Genomic DNA, 26,194 nt, shown 5'->3' on the forward strand with positions numbered 1-26,194 from the left:
GGAAAAGGGCTCATTGACTCACTCTTTTTTTTAATTTGCATTGTTATTTTAGGTCTTTTAACATTGTTTTTTTTAAGCACACTAATGACAGCATCACCAGTGACGTTCACACGAAGAACAGCAGAGATGTGCGCTGAACCGAGCGCGACTCTGACGCGTTTTTCTGCAGCGCGTGTATGGCGCACACAGATATAAAACCCAGCGCGCACCGAGCGCCCAGAAGACCAGAAGAGACGCCTTAGGACAGCCGCAAATAGCCCCCTAATCCTCCAGGAAAATGTAAGTACCTTGATATTTGATTTAACAAAACATTGACTTTTGTTGATAAGAAACTTTAAAGTCTCTCGACGTGACTTTTGATGATTGTCTGCTTGTTATGCAGCTGCAAAAGTCTTGGTTATTGGAACTCTAGTAGTAATGTTTTTAACTCCTACCAACTATACATTTATTCCTCAACTAATGGCTTCCGTAATCCAGCTTAGTTAAATAAAAAGTAACAATTCATTTTGAAAAAGGAAGAGGTCATTTTAAAGCAGTGATCAAAGTATGCAGTGATGTGACATGGACTAACAGTTTCTACTTGTTCTCCGGTCAGATGCATCCTAACTTGGTGAGCTGGCTGGGCACTTTGGGGTTCCTGCTGTGGGCGCTACTCTGCCTGGGCGCCCTGACGGAGGGATACCCGGTGAAACCGGAGAACCCCGGGGATGACGCCCCAGCGGAGGATCTGGCCAAGTACTATTCAGCCCTGAGGCACTACATCAACCTCATCACAAGACAGAGGTAGGCGGACTAATTACACCTCTCTGCGAGACTAGAACAGAGCAGGACGCTTATTCACGGAGCTGGAGTTCATTTGATATCAGGTTTAAACTGATTTCTTTACTTTGCAATGTTTTTTCCTCAAATGACTGGATTGGCAATAGGCTATCTGCTCACTGGCTGGTACCTTCTGTTTAAGTATATTCTGTCCAATTCTATAAAAAAGTGTGACTGCTGAGTAGATATAATAGGATGACTGCTGTCAGATAAAACCTGCTTGTTTATGGTTGCTTCAGTAGGATATACAGGATGTTCATATATTTTGAGCAATTTCTCCCATTGCCCTTAATACTGTGCCAGCAGGGTTTTCATTTTAGCTGATTGTTTATCATCATGGTTGCAAGATTCCATAAAAAAAATTACTTTCTTCTACATGGAAAACATTTCTTTTGTCTCTGCTATCATCCTGCTAGTCAACAGTGGCGTTTGTATAAAACTTTCCTCAAAACATTTGGCATGTTCTCTTATGTTCTCAACATATAATCTGAACAAAAAGAATTTTACAAAAAACAGTCCACCTAAATTTTTGCCTGTTGGAGCTGCCAGTCTCACACCATGTTACAGAACATGGAACACCTGCTGCCTATATGCAACACCTGTAAAATAAATTTATTTTTTTAAAAACCCTGCGGAGTAATGACAGCCACAGTCAGCATGGTGGCGTGTCCAATCACCCACAGTTTTCAGCTTTCTTCTGAATGTCAGTGGCTTGTATTTCGGCTGTAGGCGTTGAAGCCACACAGGGGGGACAAGCACACCGGCACGGCTTATCATCTGAGGGACAGAAAAGGAAATATGACCACCTGCGATGCAACTGCTGTCTGCCCCTGCAGGGTATCTGTATGACTGTGTTCAGTTTTCTCTGAGCTTAATGGACTTAGGACACAAGGACATGCAGAGTAAAAGGTCCTGTCATTTATTTCCCTGTGCTCAGTTCAGCCAAGGTCTCTTCTTTTCTCTGTGATGTTTTTTTTTCTGTCATTTGACAGCTCTATCTGCTTGTCTCTTTCTGTGTCTCAGGTACGGAAAAAGGTCCAGTCCTGAGATTCTGGACACACTGGTCTCGGAGCTGCTGTTGAAGGAAAGCACAGACACGCTCCCACAGTCAAGGTGTGTGTGTGTGTGTGTGTGTGTGTGTGTGTGTGTGTGTGTGTGTGTGTGTGTGTGTGTGTGTGTGTGTGTGTGTGTGTGTGTGTGTGTGTGTGAAACTGTGAGAGCTATTAACATTTTTCTAACTCTCACAGGAAGCTTACCTTGTCCTTTGCGTCTCTCTCACCAGATATGACCCGTCATTCTGGTGATGCTGTCATCAGTGCCGGCTTCACCTCACTGCTGCCCCGCCGCCGCTGACATTCTGACCTCTACACATCTGTCACGTCATATCCTCCTACACCAAATGACCACCCTGCCTCTGCCCCTTTTACCTCTATAAGCCGCCGTGTATATTCAAACCCTCCTCCGTACCCATCAGCTACAGTCACGACTGCTTATTAGTATGTGCCATAAAATTGTAAATAGTTTATTCAGTTATCATCTGTGAAACATAAAAGTTAAGTGGGGGGAGGGCATGTTGATTGTATTGTATAATTGTGCTATTAAAGATTAATTGTTTGAAGAAATGTATTTCTTTGCATCTGTTTGAAATGTATCCTATTTGAATCCGATTTGGTTTGAAACAAACTGCAGGCAGGGCGTTCACTTGTTAAACTACGGAAAAGCTATATCATTTTTGTTTGCCAAATGTCAGAACTGAGCAGATTTTAGGGGTAAATGGAGCAACGACTGATGGCTGAGATACTGCGGTATATTGACCTTGACAGATAAGAGAGAACATGGTCCTGAATGTCCCCACTAATGTGAACATGCTTCTTACGCAACTGCTCTCCTGACACATCTCAGACACTGTTTGCTTGATCTTCCCTCATGATGAGATCAAGTGTGGACTTGCTGTGCCCCAGATGCTGAAATCCACGACTGCAGCCGCTAATGTAGCTCAAAGACACTGGATAATGGGGCAGAGGGACATTTAAAGTGGGTCTAACAAGCATGAATGGTCCAGTAAAAAAGCTGGTCAGAAAAGCACAGTCAATTTGAAGCTGTCAATTTGGTAGCTAATGGCGCTCTCTGGTGGCCATGAGGATAAGTACCTACTCTGAAACTAAATGAAGGGAGAAATGGCATTTCCAGGAGCATTATAGTAATTACACGAGTGGTTAGCCTACCGCAACCTGACATCACATCAGCCCGGAGAGCACAAATCAAGCCGTTAAGAGGCACTGCAGACACACAGTCTGCAATGGAAATGAGATATTACCCACAGGACGAACAAACATTCAGGGGGGATGGTGGGGGGTCTTTGTATTCATGTGGTGATTCATGTTAAGTGCGGGACAAATATTCAATCTTTTTTCTCAAATATATATATATTTTAATTTAATACAATATTTAAATACAAAAAAAAAAAAAAATCCCCAAATCCATTTGTGTTGAATATAAAAACAATAGACACGAGACAGAACACAAAAACAAAAAAAATCAAAAAGTAATAATAACCACAAAAATAAAAGGGGAAAGACACAAGGTTAAAGGCAAAGACCAACGCTAGGGGGGAATAAAACGAGTATTCAGTCATTAATAAGACAGTAGGAACACCATGACGCCCCTCTCACATGAATTGAAGACTTGAGAAATGCTATGCTTCGCTCGTGGCCCTCCCCTCTCTCAGATAAAGGCGTGTGGAGAAATAAAAGTAGGCCTAGATGACAAATGAATGCGGACACTAAGCTATGTGGAGCCTGGTCAAATGTTGTAAGCTGCTGTGGAACCTGAACATGCATCCTAAATCCCTCAGTTAATAACTGCACACACTATGAAAATGCGACGTCCCATTTATGCTTTAGCCTACTATACTATTCACAGCCCTACAGGCATTTGAGATTACGCTCACATGTATTTATGTGAATGGAGTGTATGACATTGTGATAGAAAGAAAATACTATATGCTACAAAGCACTCACTAAGCGAGGGTTGTACCTCAGCTTCCGTTGGCCGATGTTGTGTGACGTCAGCAGGCGGGGCGGGGCCTGTGTGTTTGATTGGCGTCGTGTTCTCTGGTAGTCTGTTGCGGGACCAGGACAGACAGCTGAGGGGGGCCTGAATGTCCAACCGGGACGGTCGGTGGACTACCGCGAACTTACACGCACGATTCACAGGTAAGTCACGGCTCGCGATCATATTTGGCGATGTGAAGATTTTTTTGAAATTCATTCATTCTCCGGCTTTCAAACGGGAGACAAAGACACTTTGCCGTGTTTGAGGTGCAGTAGAGTTTGACAGAAGGGGGTGGTTTGCCCCCAATAGAGCCCGCTGTGCTGCGAGAACAGGCGTTAATCAGACAACATATCAGTTTTGAGGTTTGGGCGCCGACTGTGGACTGGGACGAGTCCTTTCCCCTGATCCTGTATATCATGAGGAAGGATACAGCGGATGGGTTGCAGTCGTAAGTGTGCGCACGCCACAATGGCTCGGATGGGTAACAAAAAAATGGCCGCACGTGTGGCGAGATCGGTGTGAGTGTACAGTTGTCTGGTCAAGCCGAAATCGGCGCAAGTGTTTTTTTTTTTTTGTTGGCATTTTGGATCTGGCGCACGGTTCAAGCGCACGGAATCTGGCACAAACGGATGCGCGGCCATGCGTCAAAACGGTGGCGTCGATCCATGACTGGGGATATCTGAGGAAAAGAGCTGCAGGTTACGGTGCTGACAGGAGGAGGAGGTTAGAACGCGCCACCGTCCCGTGATGATGGACTGCAATATCTATCAGCAAAGGGTGGTGGGCTTGAACAAGACATAGAGAGAGAGAGAGAGAGAGAGAGAGAGAGAGATATTTTACTCACTCATGCATGTGCACCAGGTAGAACGTTTTATCTTGTTTTGTTGCCTTGGAAAACTTTGACAACAAATATTAAAGCTTTGTTTGTTTTGGGCTGATGCTGAATGAAAAAGGAGGGGGTGTTGACCAATGGGCTGGCACAATCTGGTCGACCGGAGACGCAGCCAGGCGGTCCTATTGATTTTTATATTTTGTCCTCCACTGAGATATACGAGTGCACCAATTAATAATGTTGCACTGACACGATGTCAAAACCACTTTATATGAGCACTCAATCGAAACATGAAACCACTTATCACAACAGACTACAGCTCTCAATGAATCTTGGAACTTCCTTGCTCAGAGAAGCACAGGGTCACTTGGCACGGTTTATAAGCTGTTTAGCCTCACGCACGTGATGGGGGAAGCCCATGCTAATTTACACGCGCATCATCCTCGGGGATCCTTTCTGGGAGGTGCTTAATAGGCCCGTGGACCACAGAGAGGGGCAGCATTGATCATAGTTTATGGCATTTTCTCTCTTCCCTTTCAATCTTACCAGAAGCCCTAATCAGATCTGTTGAATCTAATAGGAGGAAGGGAAGGAGACTGAGACAGTGTAGTGCATTAGACTAAATCTGCAGTTCCTGGGCAGGGGAATCCAGCGAGGCATTTGACTCAGGATCCAGGATGACCTTTATTGTGCTGCTTAATGAGATGGAATAAGGCACAAAGTTAGATTTCTCCGCCCATACATATTCCTTCCTGTCAGCGGGGCGGTGGAAAACATGAAACTCATGTTGCTGCAAATGTTAGAACATATTGTATGAGGGTTGTCAGTGAGTCATTCAGAGACCAAATCCAATGCTCTGAAGCATCTTGTTTTCCATTATTAATGCACAGCTATGGGAGGAGAGATAGTACAGAAAGAAGGGGCCAGGGTTAGAGCAAGAGTGAAAGGGACACACACGCACACACACACACACACACACACACACACACACACACACACACACACACACACACACACACACACACACACACACACACACACACACACACTCACTGGATGGACTGGAGTGACTCACGTTTCCCAGCTAAGAAGAACAAATGTATCAGAAGGTTGTTATCAACACACCTACAATCAACCCTCCCTGCCCTGCAGCAGGCTGCACCTCCCTACATTTAACACATAACTGACCCCATCACACTTATCATGAGCTAATTGCATGTCTAACAAGAAGTACACCATACAACTATTAACCTGTAAAGAGAGGGACATTAGCATAGGGATAACTTTGCTTAAGAATTGCTACAAGAAAAATGTTTTTGGGTTATCCATGATAAAGATAATGAAGACAATGTGAGATGGCCGGAATATTTTCTGATGGAAAGTCATCTGCCGATGACATTGTTTAAGGTCATCATGTATGCATATAGCTCAAACTCAAATTCATTTGAAGAGGAGCAGCAGCAGCTAAATTCCACAGTTCTGCCCGATGAAGGAGATGCATGTGTTTCCAATTCTTGCCAAAATTCACAAATATGACGAGGCACGCTGAAAAGAAAGGCTTACACGCAGGGTAAACTCATTTTAGACTAGTTTATTTTCCTTATCTGTGCCTCCCTCTCTAACATCACACAACATCAATTTTCTAGTTTTTAAACTTTGCAGTCATGTTAGATGTTGTTGCATCACTGTTGTTGCATCACTCCCCAATCCCTTTCCTATCTTTCCCTTAATACTAATGACCAGAAACAAGAGGGGGAGAAAGGAGAGAGAGACTGAGAAATAGCAGGTGCAGCTGTGGCTGGTTAAATTATGTCAGGAGGTGCTCATTATTAAGATCGCTACGTGTTCGTTGTCAACGGTTTTTTTTGCAGAGTTGCGGACGACCTTGCAATTATATCACCCCAAGCTGCGCGGTAAAGCGCAAACACCCCACTAGCTGGAACATCACAGAGGAGGTGAATGAGGTCATTTTGGTTGATGCAGAGAAAGAGCAATGATGCAACAGTTGATGTCTTTGTGGTAAATTGCAGTGTTAGATTGAAGAGTAGAGGAAAGCATGAGTCAGCCGAACGGTGGATAAAGTTGCATTGTCATTATTTGTGATAAATTTGGGAAAACTGAGCTGATGCATTTTCTAGACAGCAGCTACAATAATAGGGTGATAAATGTAAATGTAAACATTCTGCAGATATTCATCTTCTGAAATAAACATCCTGTGGGAAAGCAGTGTAATCGTCATACTGGGCAGCTGTGTTAACACATGGAGTGACCTACATTGAGTTTGTCTGGAGGCAGAAGGTGATGGTTGTGAGGCAGGACAGGATGGGGATGGTTATGGTGCAGGGGGGTTATATGAATTGCCAGTCATTACACAAACATGTAGGGCCAGAATTACACACTGCTTCCTTGAATATCTTGTGCCCCTCTAGCACCCACTACCATACCGGTGTCATGCGGTGGAAGCACTGCAGCTCAGGGTTCAGGAGGGTTTAATAGTTAGTTATCCTTTGCTGCCCCTGGAGTCAGCCTGGACAGAGCTCGCATGGCCTCTTTTGTGATTCTCAAGTCATTGAGAGGAACTGGGAGTGACGGCTGCTCTGAGAACTCTGTGCCCCCCGGTTCTGTGGTGCACAGGAGGAAAAGGTTTTTTGTAAGGCAGAGAATAGAGTAGGAGAGAATATATAGACACATTTTGAATGGTCTCTCAAGGATGGATGCCTTAGGAGGGTTTGACTCTGTGTGTATTTGTGGTTCATGACCGCAAGAGATGTAGCGCTGTACTCCCCCCGACACTATAAATTCATAAAATGTGCTTGTTGAGACACAGAGTCTGAGGTAGAGTGAGATTTCCCACTAGCGTGACAAGAACTGGAGGAATTAAAATGACATGGCCAGCTGATGATTGTCTGCGCTTTTAATAGCATGCACAGACACACACACACACACACACACACACACACACACACACGCACACACACACAGGTTTACATGTGTGAGACAGTAATGATGTTTTGTACAAAAACTAACCCCCTGTGTGATCCCCACCATAATCCTGCTTCCATGAGCTGTCCATCATCTGAGTGCTTGGCAACCAGGGGGCACTCAGAGGACGTTTGTTGGTTTGTCCTTTTCTATGTGCCAGCCAATGGCAGTCAGGATTGCAAATGACCACTTCCTGTGATTTACCCTCTCTGTCCCAAGAGGGAGAAAAAGAGTGGACAGTGATGGTGATTAAAAGGACATCAGGGAAGGCCTGACTCCAGTGCATACTCACAGTTTAAAATCAATGGCGTGTTTTAACCCAGTTCCTAGTCCTTGAGATGACCTGGCCTTTGCATGCCAACAAGTGCATATGCAAACTCTCCATGCACGTCTATTCTATGAAAAGCAAATTCTCAGAAAACATTTGTGGACATTCAGATACAGAAAGAGGAACCACAGTTATCTGGCAGTTTCTGGAAACAGCAAAACAGATTACGAATGCGTTTGTATTCGACAACTGCTCCCACCATGCTTTCTCTCTCTTTCTCATCCGTTCCCTTCTCAGCCTCCCGAGAATTGGGAGATTTCCCCCACAACTCTATCTAATCCTTAAGGATTCACCTCGCTTCTCTTCTCTTTCATGACTCCCAATGTGCGTGTTTATTCTCTTATGAAACCCCTCTAAAAGTCTCTCCGCCAAATTTTTATACATTCCTCTAAGTTGTGACCCTTAAACGTCTTTCCTGCTCAGGTTTTTACCTCCTCTATTCTCCCTCCCTGTTCGGACCTTTGATTGGCCCGGCCCCTGCTCCTGCCCCGTGGTGTGGATGATTTGTAGAAAAAATTGCACTGGTGGCTTTGACTCCATTAACATTCTTCCAAGGGATATCTTTCACTTCCAATGAGCGTGCCAAGCCTGATTGTAATCTGTGTTGCGTAATGAATCGACCTCTGAATCCCTCTCTCTTCCTCTCATACAATTAGCTCCAGCATGATTGGTGAAAACACCCAAGAAAAGCAACGAGGGATAATAGCGAAGCAGGGATGAGTAGACGCACCCTGTGTTTTGTAATCACCTTGGAAATGTTTTGTCCCTGGGAAACTGTGATCGTTTCCAGTGGGGACTGGGTCGGTACGACCAGAGAGGAGCTTAAGGTTGACAGTATGATGTATCCGATACCAGTATCAGGATTGCCTCCGATACGCTGGTATTGGCAAGTATATGCAACGACCTGATGCCATGCAGCTAACCCAGAAAGTTATCTACTTTAAAGTACTTTATTTATGTTATTTTTCCATTATTACTGAGGAAATTTGATGGCATTTATTTATTTGTTCATGTTTTACAGGGTTTAACCTGAGCCAGGCACAATTATAGCAATCATATCAAGTCCAAATAGGATGTATATGATATCATATTAGCCGATACACTAGTTCAAGCATTGTAATTGATATTGGAACGGAAATATATATATTGTAATATCTGTAGTAGTCTAGAACCTGTGATTTTTACTGGACAATCTTTCTGCCCCCCCCCCCCCCCCCCCTTTTCCTCAGGGTAATAGAAAGAAGGAGATAGAGGGAAAGAGAAAGAGGCTGAACCATAATAGTTAAAGTCTATTGTTTTGTGGGTGATTGCACGCATCAGTTATTATTTGTAATGACACTTTAATTATTTTTCTGCTGACTTGCATTTTCGAATGATCCAATATACAATGACTATTCAGAGAGATAGAATAGGTTTAGCTCTGCCAGACTTTGCAGTTCTATGAGACAGATGATATCTTAAATATAATTTCATACAGCGGGGTAACTGGGGTTGGGGCTGTTGCAGGGGAGTGGGGTCATTTCTATCCACTCTCAGAGTCATTTATGAATAGAAAACAGAGGATAAGAAGTACGGAACCGACCTCTCAAACTGCAGTTTTGGTTTTGTTCTTCTTTCACAGTCTTCTCCGGCAGAAATACTTCACTCAGTGGTTTTGAGCACCTCTAAGATTCTCCCTACTGTACATTGTAGCTTAAAAGTTGAAGATGACTGTTATTTATTATGACAAAGATCACATTAATTTTTGTGTCAACTCATTCAGATAAGGATTTATGCACATTGTTGGCAACAATCCATTAAGTCTTTTTTGTGACAAAGATATATAATGAGCTGAATATTTTACACTCTCTGCACTCTCAGGTGGATGAATAATGAAGACACTGGTTCTAAATTACCTCAAACCTAGTTTGGCATTTCTCCACCGAATTTTATTAGTTACCAGCCATGCTTGAAAAATAGATTTCCTGGTTAAATAAAGGTTAAATAAATAAATACTAGGGTTGAAATACAGTATTGGCCTGGCCAATTTGGTCTAGCTCTACAATGTAAAGATTACTGTTGCTTGCATACCACATCTGTTTTTGCGCATCAGTCAACGCCTATAATGGTATAGATATATCTTTATAAGCCAGTATTAGCTAGGGATACTGATCCTCCAATATATGAGTCTAGTTCGACATGATACACATACAGTATAAGGCGTGTATGCATGTGTTTGCCAGGGAAAGTGAGTGCAGAGTCTTTCTGGGAATAAATGCATACTGCTTTGTCATTACTTTCAGAGAATAGTGGCCATTTACTACGTTGACGGCACATAGCCAGCGGATGATTCAGGCATCCTTGAATGGCAGAAGACAATAAATCGTCCCGGATGACTTTGTGCATCGCTTTGAACGAACAGCGCCTGCAGACAAGACTCCTATCTTGCAGGAGACGCGGATGACATAGATAGATGAAACAGATAATCTATTGGGAAAAAGACAGTCATTCAGAATGTGAGGGATCAGCACAAGTACGAATCGGAACGTTCAAGCAAGTGTGCGTTTGCAGAATGGAGAAAACTAATGTTCAGGAATGTAGCAGGGCTCAATATTTGTGTCTCTCAGACTTTCACACATCTCTCTGTCTCTCCAGGTCTTCACAGTTGACTGATGAGGAACCAGTAGGACTGGGGTTGGGCTACACCAACTGGCACAGGTAAACGCAACTTCCTCCCCACCTCTTTCTCACAATTTACACACTGGAGACATTTAAGCACATGCTTTCTGCATGCTGACATGATTTTGTCAGTTCAGTGGGAGGACTACCAGTCTTTGAAACAAGGATGTGCTGATAACTGCTTTTAAAAAACCTCTCCTTCGAGGAATTAGGGAAGCAGCTGGTTTTTCCGTATGTGTTTATATCCCTGTGTGGATTACATGGATGATAACATAATATCTCTATCCTAAAAAGATGCTAATGTTAATCTAAAACTGTGAAATTGAATGTTCAGTCATATATAACAAAATACCTGTATATATTCATTTACTGCCCATAAATCTTACCCAAATTTGACTGGCAAAAAGCTTATTATTACATTATTGGCCATTGTTGGGTACCATTATATTTTTGACTGTGCATGGTAGTGTATAATATATGTCTGATGAAGGTTACCTTGCCTTGAAAAAAACACCAGTGTGCTTTCATACAGATATTGGCTTATTGCAGAGTAGCAAACCAATTATATTGATAAAACATAGCACACCTAACAGAATCATACTGTAACACTGTATTGATTTCCAAAAGAGAATCTTCTTTCACACTTGGGTCAGAGGCAGCGGTTACCTAAGACCATTTCAGTAAGCCACCTTAGTGTACATCAGAAAACCAGGCAGTGTATCATACTGTTAGCCGTGTAGAGATGTCTGAACACTGGATATGATGAAAGAAGGAGAGAGGTTCTGTAATCCTGTGCTTTCGTGGCCGGATTAAAATCCCATGTAGCCGGGTTGGGGGGAGGGGTTGACTGGCCATGTTGAGGATGGGGTGGATGGAGAGTCGAGGCGGATTAAAGACTACAGATCTGCTCCTTGCACAGCTGTGTTGCTGTAGGAGGGGCCTGTTTTGGATGACACTAAGCACTGGGGATGTACTAGCTACCTCTTTTGCTTTTCCTCTGCATTTTGACAACCATGCTACTTCAAATGCAATGCCAAATTCTGCCGAGCTTTTGCAGTTGGGTTCTGTTATGTTATATTGTAGCTAGAAAACTTTGTAGTGGCTTCTTCTTCGCTTTGATAACTGCGCTATAGAAATGGCAGTCAGTCAGTCGGCCCGTCACTTTGGCACAACATTTGAAACTGCATAAACTGTAATAACTTTGATTATCCTCTGACTTTTCATCTTCATCATCAGGCCAAAATGTTTCAAATACCTGCAAAACTAATGACACTGCCATCAACTTCAGCTGTACTGTACAATTGTTAGCGTGCTAACACTAACATGCTAAACTAAGATGTGAACATGCTAAACATTATACTTGCTAAACATTAGTTGTTTAACATAGTTAAACATTTAAAATTAGCATGCTGATGGCGGCATTGAGCTCAAAGCAACATTATATGCTTAACTACAGCCTCACTGAGCTGCTAGCATGGCTGTAGACTGCCGTCGCCATCAATTACCAAGACTACCATTTGTATATACAGGTATGTTTGTATGTATGTGTATACTGTATATAAAGTATTTAGACCTGTCATGTAGCAGTTTAAATTACAGTCCTAAATGGGCATAATCCAGTCAGCACCTCCAGTCTACAGATTTAGCAAGAAGTGAGGTGTTAAGCTAAATTTAAGGAGGAAGAGAGACCAAAGAAAAAATGAGCACAAAAAAAGCTCCCATTAAGATGACACATGATGCTTTAAAGAGGTGGACGACTGCTGCGGAAATACGCACATCTACAATCCACACCCGCTGCGAGTTTCTGCACATTGCTGCAGCGGGTGTCCAAACAATAAGCAGTGTGAATGAGAGAAAGACTGAGGAAAAGAATGGGAATGTAGGGTCAGGCCAACTTCAGTAACACTTATGTAAGATTACTTACATAATGACAGATTCAACTGGTGTGTGTGTGTGTGTGTGTGTGTGTGTGTGTGTGTGTGTGTGTGTGTGTGTGTGTGTGTGTGTGTGTGTGTGTGTGTGTGTGTGTGTGTGTGTGTGTGTGTGTGTGTGTGTGTGTGTGTGTGTGTGTGTGTGTGTGTGTCTAGACAAGTGGGGCAATTTTGGGTGGGGTTGGGGACACAAGAGGAGGGGTACTCAAGCAAGCCCTCAACAGCAGGAGAGGATTGTGGGATTATGTGTGTGTGCGTGTGTGTGTGTGTTCTTGCATGCTTGTTATCAACGGAGGGGGGTTGATGGTTTTGAAGGGAAGGTATTAAAGCCAGAGAGGAGGGAGGGGACTGACAAGCATTGAACGCTTGTCCACATCTGTGTATGCGATCCAGCTTTCTACCTCTCTCTGTCTCCTTTCACGCCTGTCTTTCCGGACTTATCTTCACATTAGCCTCTTCCCTTCTTAAATTTCTCCCCCTCATCTTTCCTCCTCCTCTCCACTCCTCTTTCCCTCCTTGTCTCTTAATATCCCCTAATCTTAATCCCGCTCTATTGTCGCTCTCTTTGCTTCTCTCATTCTCTGTCCTCAATCCCCTCTTTCTCTGTACTCTGTGTTTTTGGGAGTTTAGCGGGTCAACAGTGCCAGACAAGACGATTGGAGGACAGAAGACATAGTTGCAGAACTACTGGTGGTTTACTAGTGGTTAGCCTTAGCATACTTGTGGCAGCAGAGAGGAAGAAGGAGGGCTTGGCGATGGTCACAGCTATGGAGGATGCCTGTCCCAATGGGGTACGGGAGGTGGAGGAGGAGGTCACGCCCCCGGGACAGCCTGGCGTGGAGGGCCCCCCTGCAGTGCAGTCCACCCAGGAAGCAGATACGTCTGGAGGTGAGGAAAGGAGGAGGAAGAGGTGGGGTGTCACCTGGGAGGGGAGAGATATCGTAGTCTTTGATTTTGTTTTTAAGACTCGAGATGGCAGGTTTTACGAAAAAAACAAAAACAATCATAAGGCAGTAACCTATAGTTTGTCAGGTAACTAGAGCGAAGTGGTCGTCAGACTTTTCAGTTATCTTTAAATGTAAATGATCTGATTATCCTTTTGAGCACTGGTTCCCAAACTTTATTGTCTGATCCCCAAACTCTAGTACCCCTTTATCATCTTCTTCCAAAGCTGTTCATTGAAATGGATTGATTTAAAACTATATGCTTTTCAACATTGTTAATAAAGCAGCTTTTATTTTCACAGATATCAATGTTATGGTTGTTTTGGTCATGCATTAGTACTACTTTGTAGTGGCAAAGCTGGACATTTCAACCATTTATCCATGACTTTTTCACTTTTTCATTCCACTATGTCCCTATCTGTTACTTGTTGCTATTTTATCTTTTTATTTGTTAATCTGTTGATATACCCTAGTATTTCAACCATTTATCAATAACAATAAGCTAACGTTAACTATTTAAACTGTTTATCCATTAGCGAAACGTTTTAGCTTACTGTCCAGTACTAACCACTAAAACATGATCTTAAAGTTTTAGCTAACATTTCAACCCTTGCATATGACACATACACTTTTAGCTATATAGGCCTATATTTCAGCTCAGTCTAGTTAAACCATTAATTCTTGCCTTTGGATATCTCAAACAATTATCTATTAGCTTAGTATTTTAACGTTTCATTCATTACCTTTAGCTATTTGAACTGTTCATTCATGACTTCCAACACTGCTTCCTCGCTAACTAGTTAGCTAGTGTTCATGCACTCTCAATTGCAAGTTACAGCAGGTAGTGGTCACATGTTACAGCTGACTAAATATACAGATTCTTTTATAGTCAAAATGAAATTTTTACCAAAGTTTTTTAGTTTAATTTTTAGTTTAGTTAGTCTGCAATGTTTCTGCGTACCACTAACTGTAGGAGTACCCCCTGGGCTTCAAGTGCCACCTGGTTGGTATCGATGCTTGCTGAGAGAGTTGCTTATTTTCCTGGAGGCGGTTTAGTACTTGACCTGCATTACTGGAAAAAATTATATACTGAAGTATAATTTGTTTTGTGGGATGTTACTTTTGTGCCAGTCAAGGTGATCTTCTGATTTCCATCTTGTCTCACAATCCTTAAGAGACGGAGTTAGGAATTCTTGAGTAGGGAGGTCCTGCATTGGCATTCACCGCACACAGTGCTGGTAGTAGGGCTACATATAGAGGCGGTGGTTAGATGGTGAGAGACCGCAGACAGACCAGAATATCACAGAGGGAGGAATTAAGAGCAGGTAAGCAAGATGAATCGATTTAATATGAATACATAAATGAACCAGCTGGGAAAAACAACACGCTGTAAATTCAAGTGCTGTAATCTCTTAGCTTTACAACTCCTTTAGGCCAGGCAGTGAGAGGCTCGTAGGTGGTTGTATCTCCATGCAATATTTCATGGGATTATAGAGACTTTAGTTAGGAGGCTTTAGTTCATCTCCAATCTCTCACAGGATAGAAAAGCATCTCACGGTTGCTTGTTAGGACGAGTACACGTGGCAGGGGGGGCTGTGGATGAACTGGGATGAGCAAACATTCCTGTGGTCGAGGACGCGTTGACACAACGAGCTGACCGAGTGGGTAAAGGTCAACGCGGAGAGCACAACAACACGGGATACAGTTGTGTATGTTGGGGTTTAGATTCTGTAGCCAGATGTGTTCAAGTTTCCAAGTGAGGTCACTTGGATCAGTCTTTGGAAGATTGGTAAATACATTATTCTCCAAATTTCTGGAGGTTGTATCGTGACTTTCTTGTAAACGTGATTGAGCAAGAGTGGCGCAATCGCAGTGGTATTTAATGCTTGTTTACATGTTTGCACGTTAGTGTGTGTAGATGTGTTTACTACAATTACAGCTCTGCTCTGAGGCTTTGTGTTTATTCTAGCTTGTGAAACATTGTGTGGGGTCTCCGCATGAGCCGAATATCCTGCTCATGCATACTATCTGAATTTAGATTGTGTTCCCGTGTCGTCATGCAGTCAAACATATTGCTTTATGGACATACACGTCTGCAGTGCAGTTTTCAACCTCCCTCCTCTATTTCTCCTTCTTAAAGAGGATCATAAATATTTAAGGTTTGTTTTTGCATGAACCCTTCTGTTTATGCAGTGCGTCTGCTCAAACCACACTTCATCGTGAGATAAATTGTGTTTTCATCGTCTCCTTCTTAATCATGCAACTGTGCGGCTTTTGTATGTATGAGGAATGAATAATGAAAAAATGACACTGTCACAAGCTATAGTTTAACTGATGACTGATGACTTTTTCTTGTGCTCCAAACCAGAAAAAAATTGAATTTAAAATGAGCCGTTATCTAACATGCATTCATTTTGCATGGAAAATACTACCCAACCCTTACAGAACAAATTTTGAATTCATATTTTCATACACAGTATGTCACGTACAGTCTATGGTATGTCCAAAAACATACCAATATGTAAAATGCTGTTACGTATAAGATATTACATATGATTTGTATCTTTACAAAAAACACATGAAATGTATGATTTGCATATGATGCCTTAAATTTTACATGTAAAATGTCTAAAACTCTAAATAGGAGATAGGAAGTATTAGAGTGTGACAGGACTCTATGACATAGAAAATGAGTCAAGGTTAAAGATGATAATCATAGGCTCATAATCACAGAGTGAATCAACAGTATACACAGGCTGACTGGACATATTTACTACCCACATAAAAGTGTGATGACACAGAGTGACACAGAGTGACACACGCGTTCCCATGGCTTTAAGTGTCTTAAATGGGCTTATGTGGGCTTTGAGACCCCGGCATTAGGGCATTATCTGGCTGATACCTATACTCCACACCTCTCCCCCTCTCTGTCTGTGTAATACAAGTCTCAACAGAGTTCATTTTTGTTTTGATTCTTTCTAACAACTCAGAAAATTTGAATCCTGAAGTTTTTGTATCTCAGTATACGCGTTATGTTTGAGTTTTATCACTATAAACAAATTTGAAGCAGTTTGGCCTATATTTTTAAATAATTGAGTAACATGAAAGTTAAAAGTTTGATTCATAAGCCAGTGTGTACTTCTCTCCCTATTAACTGCTGCATTATCTGAACTTTTTTTTGTTTATGCCTTGTTTGACTTTCACACCTGGCTAACTTTCCTTATCTCTGTCTCTCTTGTCTCTCTATGTCTCTGTCCGTGTCTTTCCTATCTCTCGCCCCCGTCCATCCAGCCATGCAGCAGGTGTTAGATCATATGGGTGATGCGCCCACCTCCACGGGCGCCAAAGACATCGACCTGCTCTTCCTGCGCGGTATCATGGAAAGTCCCACTGTAAGCTCCTCGGCTAAGGTAGCACACACACATAGCTCAGGGTAAGCAGGCTAACCGCTAGCCGCCGCCACCCCACGCCTGCACGCCATCACCCTGCTACAAGCAGTGTTTTTCCTTACTGTGGGTAAGGTGCTGAGGTAAAGTGAGGCTTTGACTAACAGAGGGCTCACTGCATCTGTCAGTGACTTAGTGATGCAGCTTTACACTGCTGTGCCTTTTTTAAATTACTATTATATTATAATAATCATCCTTTGACTTTTAATATGCCACAGTAAATTGGCTTTTACCACATAACACACTGACTTCTAAGAGAGCAAAAACACAACTCTCAGCATGTCTTCACATCTGTCCTCGCTGAGTCTCTCTTGTCTCCCCCAGGCTCATGAACAGCTGGAGGAGGTGAAGCTAGAGGCCGTGCAGGACAACAATGTGGAGCTGGTGACAGAGATCCTGGGAGACATTAACAATCTCAAGGTGAAGGACGACAGCGCCGCCGAACTGTCCAGGATCCTCAAGGAGCCACATTTCCAGGTGAGACGGGGGGGAACACACAGGTAAACGGTAAACAGACATGATTTCTAATGCTAATGGATTGAATATTGAGTTTGGAAAAGTAATGTGCAACTTCCTTTTATTCAACACCACTGATTGACATTGTAAATAAGTGTTAATTTTATGGCTCACTGTTGACACTTATTTGAGATTCTGTAATTTCCACTCTATGTTAGGATGTCTTTACTTTTTTTCCCCATTCAAAGCTTTATAGTACAGTGAACATTAAGCTCAGCCCAGAGTTGGGATGTTTTGACAGTAGTTACAGTAGCCCAGAGCTGATGTTTTGGATCAAGTCCTCATGCATCAATACAACACTAACCTTTATCCTTGGACCTACCGGGGGCTTTACAACGGCTCCACCAATTGGAACTAGACTTCTGAGCCCAGCAAGGCCTCCGCACCAATCAGAGCCCTTTGTGCTGTAAGCTGAAGGATAAGACCCTGTTGACCTACTGAGAGTAGAGAGTAGGGAGGGCGAGAGGAGTTGGGAAGAAAAGACGGAGGAAATGAGGGAAACGGAGCAAATATCAAGTGTGAGTTCACATGCTGGTTTTCTTCACCAGTAACTTGCGTGTCTATTGGCTAATTGTTACAAATATATTTTCTAAAGTAGTGCCGGTAGCATCTAAAAAAACAAAAAAAGAGGCTAGGATGAAAGGGGATGGATGAATAGTCAGCAAACCAAGAATTGAGTGATTAAATTTTAAGTAATAATCCATATGTGGGATTTTTGAGCTATTAGATGATTAGTTGTTGTTGCTGTTTTCTGCCACTATTAAGGTACATTGAAGACTTCCTAATTTAGTATTTAAACAGCTTGGTGATTTGTATTTCTTCTTTTTTTGGAGAAACAAACTCAGAAGTCACATGATAAACTTTTACATATGCCGCAGCATTGCAAAGTCTCAGCTGCTGCTCTTCTGTCTGCCCTTCAATTGACTCTGTGACTGCATTTATCCTACTTTACCATTCTACCATCTGTCCGCACCCTCTACCTTTTACAGCTGTCATTGCATTTTTGCTTTGCGATATCAGGTATCAGTTTTGTTGACATCGTTAACAGCGAGCCTATGTAACAGTATCCACTGTGGCCATAAGTAACAATTACAGGATAATGCTAAACGTCATAACATAAACAGTAACATAACGTTGCTGCCTGGCGGAAACCTTCTATTTCTATATTATGTCATTTTCATTTTAATTCACAAATCGGTGCTATTGGTCACTCTTTACGTCTGTGTGCGGGTTTTATAAAGTTTTAACCAATAGAAAGTATTAAAAAGAGCTTGTGACTAAATATTGTAACGCCATTAGATCCTAATACTGTCAGCAAAACTTCACATTCCTGAAAAATGACGGGTTTAGACATGCAGGGTTTCTGTCCAACATCAACGATAAGTGGAACGGAGTCACAGAGTCAGAAAAGTGACTCAGTAATGTTACTTACGCTGCAATATCTTTCTAAAGCTTGCCTGCTAACTTTAGCGACCATAAGCTACTGGTCATACCAGACCCAGTAATGCTGATGCAGCAAACCCTCTGAGTGTATTGAATTGAAATAGAGTGCGTTTAATTACAAATTAACTTTTCATTTTGTAAGAGGAAGAATGTGCTTTTTATTCTTCCATCATTATTCTCTCCCTCTCAAATTGTCCTCTCTTTCTTTCAGTCCCTTTTGGAGGCACATGACATGGTGGCCTCTAAGTGCTACGAGGTCCCGCCCCCAACTGAGACGGCCAATGACGCGGCGGTGAACAGCGCTCTGATGCAGGCCGATGCTGTGCGCATGATTGGCATCCGAAAGAAGGCCGGAGAGCCACTGGTGAGCTGAGAAATCTTGAATGCGTCTGCGTCTGCGTCTGCGTCTGCGTATGCGTATGCGTATGCGTATGCGTATGTGTATGCGTATGTGTATGTGTATACGTGTGCATGTGTATGTGTGTGGATACCGCTGGAGGGGAGTGGTTGAGTGAAGCACTAAGGGTGCGAGGAGACGTGAGAACATTAGGATTTGTTGGTGAAGATGAGTGCACGGTACAATTAGATATCAGAGGTTAAAATCACCCTGCTGTCCTCTCCCTCTCAGGGCGTGACATTTCGTGTGGAGAAAGACGACCTTGTCATCGCCAGAATCCTTCACGGCGGCATGATTGACAGGCAGGGTCTGCTACACGTGGGTGACATCATAAAGGAAGTGAACGGGAAGGACGTGGGCAACAACCCCACTGAGCTGCAGGAGATGCTGAAAGACTGCAGCGGAGGGATCACACTGAAAATACTCCCAAGCTATCGGGACGCTCCCGCACCTCCGCAGGTAAAACCTGCACACGCACAGGAAACTCATATTAGATAATGTAAACAAAAGCATGCGCACTTACATGATGAGCAACAGATGTTGGGGCAGCAGAACCGGGCCGGTGATCTGTCCAACAGCCCTCCCACAATCCCCTGCAGCTGGAATGTGAACCCTGGGAGCCCTATTAATAACACGCCACATGCTATCTGGGTCACGCTAGCTGTCTCGGTTTCTTGCACACAATCCAAACACACACACACACATACACACACACACACACACACACACGCTTCCTGTAATCTCACACTCCCTAACATGGAAAGTACAGTAATTTATGATATTTTTAGATATTTTCCCTCATGCGTGCACCACAAATTTTTCAATGAGTAAAAAAAAACTGAACAAAAAAAAAAATCCTTAAGATATTGTGCATCCAGAACAAATGAGACATAAACTTGGAAATGCTTATTAGGCTTAAATTGAATGACGAGCAGTAAAACTGAATGAGACATTATACAAAATCCCATTCTGCTCTGTGGCCCAGGGCACACTGCACAGTATATTTTACTGGCTTGTTTTATTGCTTCCTCTGGCTGCTTGTTTAATCGAATACATCAGCCAGAGCACTTACCCTTGCTGGCAAAAGCTTCCACTGTTGGCGCAGCGTGAACAGCTGTGTCGGGTGCGGTGTAGGACGTTGGGCATAATGGGTGTGAATGAGCCACCGCTACTGTATCAGTGTGTGAGGCAGCATGCTGAGCTCCAGTCCCTTTTGTGTCTTTGTGTATATTTGTGTGCTTCATCCACAACCTTTTTGTTATTATTATTCTAGGCGAGCCATTGGATATGAATACATTTTCCACCAAGACTCAAAACTGTGCATGTGTTCGTCACAGGTGTATGTGCGGCCATATTTCGACTACAACCCGGCAAATGACAACCTGATCCCATGCCGAGAGGCGGGGATGACCTTCGAGAAAGGCGACATCCTTCAGATTGTCAACAGAGAGGATCCCAACTGGTGGCAGGTGAGCGCTCCTCCATTTTTTTTTATTACTGTTTTTAGTGTCCATCGTTCCAAAAACACAGCGACGTAAAGATTTCAAGACTTAAGTGTGACCTGTTATCTGTGCCAGGCGTGCCATGTGGTTGCCGGGGCTACGGGGCTGATACCCAGTCAGTTCTTGGAAGAGAAGAGGAAAGCTTTTGTCCCTCGAGACTTTGATGGGTCAGGTAAGTCAGCGTGTGCGTTTCTCAGTGGAGTACACACTGTAAATGGTGCTTTAGTAAGAGCTAAAACATCCAAAAGCTTCTGTTTCACTTCTTTAACAAGATGGATTGGTCTAAAGTCTTTCAACTCGTTTGTCACTTCTCTATTGCTTTCACCACTGAAAACTGATTTATGGCACAAAAAAAGGCCTGAATAGCCAATGTTACACTTGGGAAATGGTCCACGCCTGCCCCTGTCTGGTCAAATGCTGTAATAGCACACAGTCAAGTGCATAAGTGTTTGGTCTTGTTTTGTAGGGATTCTTTGTGGAACCATAGCTGGAAAAAAGAAGAAAAAGATGATGTACCTTACAGCCAAGAATGCAGGTCAGAGGACACATCACGCTGTTGATTTTTATCTCACATCATCTTTTTCTTTCATTGGCTTATAATTGTGAATGTGTTTAAACAGAATTTGACAGACATGAGCTGCAGATATATGAGGAGGTGGCAAAGGTGCCAGCATTCCAGAGAAAGACGCTTGTTCTGATTGGTGCTCAGGGTGTGGGCCGACGCAGTCTGAAGAACCGGCTGATGGTCCTCCAACCCACACGCTTTGGCACCACCATGCCATGTACGTCCCGCTTGTTTTTTTAAAAAAATTTTTACTTGTGTCTTTATTCTGTCACCCTATAACGCAAAAGTAACATGTCAAAAATGTCCTCAGACACTTCGCGGCGGCCCCGTGACGACGAGCTGGACGGCAACTCCTACCACTTCACTACGAGGACAGAGATGGAGGTGGACGTGAAGGCCGGCCGGTTCCTGGAGCACGGCGAGTACGACGGCAACCTGTACGGCACCAAGATCGAGTCCATCCACGAGGTGGTGGGCACAGGACGCACCTGCATCCTGGATGTCAACCCACAGGTAAAAAGAAGTTGAAAGGGTTGAGGGTCCTTTCAGGGACATTTGGCAGCATTGTCGGGTGTCTTTGGAATATAAAGAAGGGACTTTTAAAATGATAAAAATGAGAGGTTGATCGAGAATGGCAAATTAAATCTCCTTACAATATTACAGACTTACATTTTTGGCCATGGCAGTGATGTCACATACTCTGTCTCTCCTCAGGCTCTCAAGGTACTGAAAACAGCGGAGTTCATGCCTTACGTGGTGTTCATTGGAGCGCCAGATTTTGATACTCTCAAGGCAATGCACAAAGCTGTGGTGGACGCAGGCATCACCACTAAGCAGCTCACGGTGGGTTAACAACTCCTGTGCACATCATCGTTTTACATTACCCATATTGAGCCACCCAAAAAACAAACTCAGACCTATGAATGCTTGATTAAAACACCCATAACCATAACTCTATGGTGCAGTGACCGAGAGGCGTCCTAAACAAGTCAACTTTAAAGTTAGCAATACCAAACTGTAACGTACACAAAAGTCCTACATTCAAAGCTTCATTTAAGTAAATAAAAAACTAAATAAAAAATCTAAATCAATATGTTCAGTATTAGTCAATTGTTGACCATGTAAATAAAGACTTAACAGACATAAATTAAATAGCCAAATAGTACTGTATGTCCAGTTTCAGTGGCTGACTATTGTCCATTGTCTTCTACATTTAATGTTTTGCAAATAAGGTTTTCATATTGGTGCATATGGGAAAACATATATGCGGATACAATATTTAAGAAACATGACAAGAGTTGGACTCTAACTCTTCGAAAGAGGCCAAAAAGTTGACCAATGCCCATGTATTTTCCTGCCTTGATTACTGTAATGCACTGTATGCTAGACTAACAAAAATGATTGGCTGATCAAAATGCAGCAGCAAGAATGTAGCAAGACAAAAAAGCAGGAAAAGACAACAGTACTAGCATCATTACACTGGCTCCATGTCACAGCGATGATTGATTTTAAATTTAAATTGTCCTGTAGCTGTTTTTAAGGCCCTAAATGTGTTAGTACCTTCACACCTCACTGACTGCTTATCTGAGTATGTCCCAAAACCTTCCTTAGGTCATCTGGTGCTCTCTTTCTATATGACTTACAAAAAGAAACAGCTCAAAACCTACTTTTATGATCCCACTTAGAATATTTATTTAATATTTCTCATACTTATTTTAAGGCCTTTTATTTCATAAAAATGTATTATCACTATCACAACATTCAAGTGATTTTGTTTGCAGAATTTCTGGGTTGGGAAAGTGATGAGTCATTTTAGAATAACCATTATAAACATCCTCAGGTAAAACCAAGCACCTTCCAGATTAACACACTAAGCTAATCGGCCTCCACCTGACATCAACTGTGGTGTTTTTTATTTTACTTCAGAATAAAATCCGCTGTTCCTTGAGGAATACCACTACCAATACTCAGTGCATGGTAACAAAGAATTCGCCATGGTGGGAAGATGCTTTCAAAAGAGCTCTGGGATAAAGTTGTGGATAGGCACAAGCTAGGAGAAAAATATAAAAAGATTTCAAAGGCTTTACCTATCCTTCTGGGTACCATTTAGAGTTTTGTCCAGAAGTAGAAGGCATATGGCACCACCCAGACCTTGCTTAGATCGGGCCACCCCTCCAAACTGGATGACCGAGCCACGAAAAAAAAGCTATCAAGAGGCGCATGGTGAGCTTGAAGGAGTTACAAGTCTTAATGGCAGAGGTTCTAGGGTGGCCTAGTCAGAGCCCTGATCGAATCCTACAGAACATCTTTGGATGGACATGAAGAGTGCAGTCCATCACCACAGAATTTGACTGAACTCCAACAGTTCTGCAGGAAGAATGGGGAAATATTCCCCAATCTAGGTGCACAAAGCTGGTAGAGACAGATCCAAACAGACTAATGGCTGTAATTACAGCAAAAAGTGCTTCTAGTTTTACATTTGTTATTAATTTTCAAAAATTGAAAAAAAAAAATAATTCACCTAAATGTTGTAAGGCAAAATGTGTAAGTCACGCTGTAAAAATGTGTATTTTTTGAATGTATTATCATTTCAGGCTGTAAAACAAAAAACGTGACTATTTCAAAAAGGTATCATGATTTTCTGTAGGCACTTTAAATACTGTAAAGTTTATTGTTTTATTATTGACTCCTCCATTCCTCTGAGCGGTAATTCTGACATGTCTCCTCTATATCTTCTATATCGCTCCACAACTCACCTGTCTTGTGTGTTTGCAGGATGTGGACCTGAGGAAGACGGTGGATGAGAGCGCCCGGATCCAGAGGGCTTACAGCCACTACTTCGACTTGACCATTGTCAACGACAACCTGGACAAGGCCTTCGAGACGTTACAGGCCGCCGTGGACAAACTGTGCAGTGAACCCCAGTGGGTCCCGGTGAATTGGGTCTACTGAGGACAAGCTACAATGACCACTCTGAGCGAGTCGCACCGACCGTCCAGCATGTCTGTGACCACAAAGGCCAAAGAAGAGGAGAAGAGCAGAGATACTTCTGCAAAACACACAAATAAATAAGAAAAAAACATGCTCTATCTCCTCTCCGGCCTGCACGCTGTGCAACTTTTTTTCTACTCAACTCAAAGGGAAAGAGTGCTTATTTATTTTATAACTTTTTATGAAAGATCTTTCTATTCAATGTGGAATTCCATTGAGGGTGAAACAAAAAAATCTGGTCACGTACTCGGGCCAAATTTTTGCATTAATTTATTGTCGTAGTTACACGTTTTATTTTGTAGTCGTTTCCCTTGATTTCATTTGTCAGTCTGTCTTCATGGATGTCCAGGATTTACGATCACCACCCAAGCTCCAATATGAAGACAAGGAAAGGAGATGGAGTGGGAGATCTTTAAGCAGTCATTGTCCAAGAAAACCTGTCAGTGTCGCACATCATTGCCATGCCTGAGCAACCTGTGTAGCAACTTATCCTTTAGTGTTTTTATTTAGCCCTAAACTCTTCCATCAGTGTCCACCACAGGATCAACTGGGCAGTAACAAAAGAGGTTAAAAGGCTTTTTTTTGCGCACAACTCCTCTTAAAGAAAAAACTTTATAATGTACTTTTTTCAAGATCAAAGACTGTTGTTGTGTCTGTTGATTTTTGTCTAGTTTTGGTTTTCTTATATTAGTTTTTCATCAGTGTGGTGAGTTATACATGTAGAGTGTAGTGTTTTTGTGACACTTGATCCATCGATTTGTTTTTAATGATCCTGTTATCAGCCTGTCTGTCTGGAGTATGACCATCTCCATTGTCATTGACTGTCATCTTTGCTGTCTACATAAGCCAATTTGTTAATGTTTTATATATGTGAATGTGGCACAAACCCACTCCCTCCTTATGGTCCTTCTCTAAAGTGTTGCAGTATGCCAAAGCCCTGATCATACTCCAAATAAACTTTGAAATTTACTATTGTTAAATTTGATTGCTATTTCAACTAACAGGCTATATAAATGTATAATCTAAAGGTCCCATATTGTAAAAAGTGACATCAATGTCTTATTTTTAATTATAAAGCAGGCGAAGGTGGTTATAAGGCTCGCAGCCTGTATTCAGAAACTCTCTTTAAACGAGCCGTCAAGACTTCTGTACAGTTGTGATGTCACAACTGTACTATATATAGATAGAAAGTGCTGTGACATTCCCCAGCTGCAATGATGGTGCAGAGAGTGCAGCTGTGTAAGATCTGGAAATGCTGACCAATCAGAGCAGCCTGGGCTTTTTCAGGAGGGAGGGGTGAAGATTATTCAGATAGGCAGTATAAACATATTCTAGCAGAAACCAAAATACAAGTATGAACCTTAAACATGCAACTTTGATTTGTTAATGCATCTAGCAAAGCCAAAGGGTAAAACTAGCGCTATTATCTGTCTTAAAAATTTAAATCTTAATCAGAATAAGTTTTTAAAAAAAAGCTAAAACTGTATGAAAAAATACCATCAAGGTCATTCACTACTTTCCATTTCAAATGTATTAGTTCTGAAACCCGTCTTCAACTTTAGGAAAATACATACAAAACCCTAATAAATTACCATTATGGACATTCTGTGCCCTACTGCCTGTTAAAGTGTCTTCACATCAACATATCTACAGATATGTTTTCACGTTTACATTAGCAGTAAGTCATGACAAATAAACTTTAATAACCCTCAAAATCTCTGAAACCATATGCATTTTTTAATGTGCACCTCACAAGATAAATGACTGGAAAATACTCACATAAGGC

At 42.3% G+C, this 26,194-nt stretch overlaps 2 protein-coding genes across 3 annotated transcripts; both read left to right on the forward strand.

The window, feature by feature from the left end:
- Window positions 1–595: 595 nt before the first annotated feature.
- npy (neuropeptide Y) lies at window positions 596–2,226 on the forward strand (the record flags this gene model as incomplete). Its single annotated transcript, XM_083925975.1, has 3 exons — window positions 596–783; window positions 1,843–1,932; window positions 2,102–2,226. The coding sequence occupies 3 exons, from the start codon at window positions 596–598 to the stop codon at window positions 2,121–2,123; spliced, it is 300 nt and encodes a 99-aa protein (XP_083782101.1). The 3' UTR covers window positions 2,124–2,226.
- A 1,702-nt stretch (window positions 2,227–3,928) lies between these two features.
- On the forward strand, window positions 3,929–24,802 carry pals2b (protein associated with LIN7 2, MAGUK p55 family member b). 2 transcript variants are annotated; one of them, XM_083925455.1, is made up of 14 exons: window positions 3,929–4,034; window positions 10,650–10,712; window positions 13,235–13,492; window positions 16,840–16,940; window positions 17,319–17,471; window positions 19,165–19,317; window positions 19,582–19,809; window positions 20,688–20,819; window positions 20,928–21,024; window positions 21,319–21,387; window positions 21,473–21,634; window positions 21,728–21,930; window positions 22,132–22,260; window positions 24,193–24,802. In XM_083925455.1, exons 3-14 carry the CDS (start codon window positions 13,360–13,362, stop codon window positions 24,367–24,369), a joined length of 1,737 nt encoding a protein of 578 aa, XP_083781581.1. In that variant the 5' UTR covers window positions 3,929–4,034; window positions 10,650–10,712; window positions 13,235–13,359; the 3' UTR covers window positions 24,370–24,802. The 2 variants fall into 2 exon arrangements, with proteins under 2 accessions (XP_083781581.1, XP_083781582.1); XM_083925456.1 differs by lacking the exon at window positions 13,235–13,492.
- The last annotated feature ends 1,392 nt before the right edge of the window (window positions 24,803–26,194 follow it).

Source organism: Echiichthys vipera (assembly GCF_963691815.1).
Source record: "Echiichthys vipera genome assembly, chromosome: 13".
NCBI lineage: Eukaryota > Metazoa > Chordata > Actinopteri > Perciformes > Trachinidae > Echiichthys > Echiichthys vipera.

Coding starts and splice junctions, on each gene's coding strand:
- pals2b (XM_083925455.1), top strand. CDS start 13,360: ATGGTCACAGCTATGGAGGATGCCTGTCCCAATGGGGTACGGGAGGTG. Junction 13,493..16,839: donor GGAAGCAGATACGTCTGGAG/GTGAGGAAAGGA, acceptor CCGTCCATCCAG/CCATGCAGCAGGTGTTAGAT. Junction 20,820..20,927: donor AGGATCCCAACTGGTGGCAG/GTGAGCGCTCCT, acceptor TATCTGTGCCAG/GCGTGCCATGTGGTTGCCGG.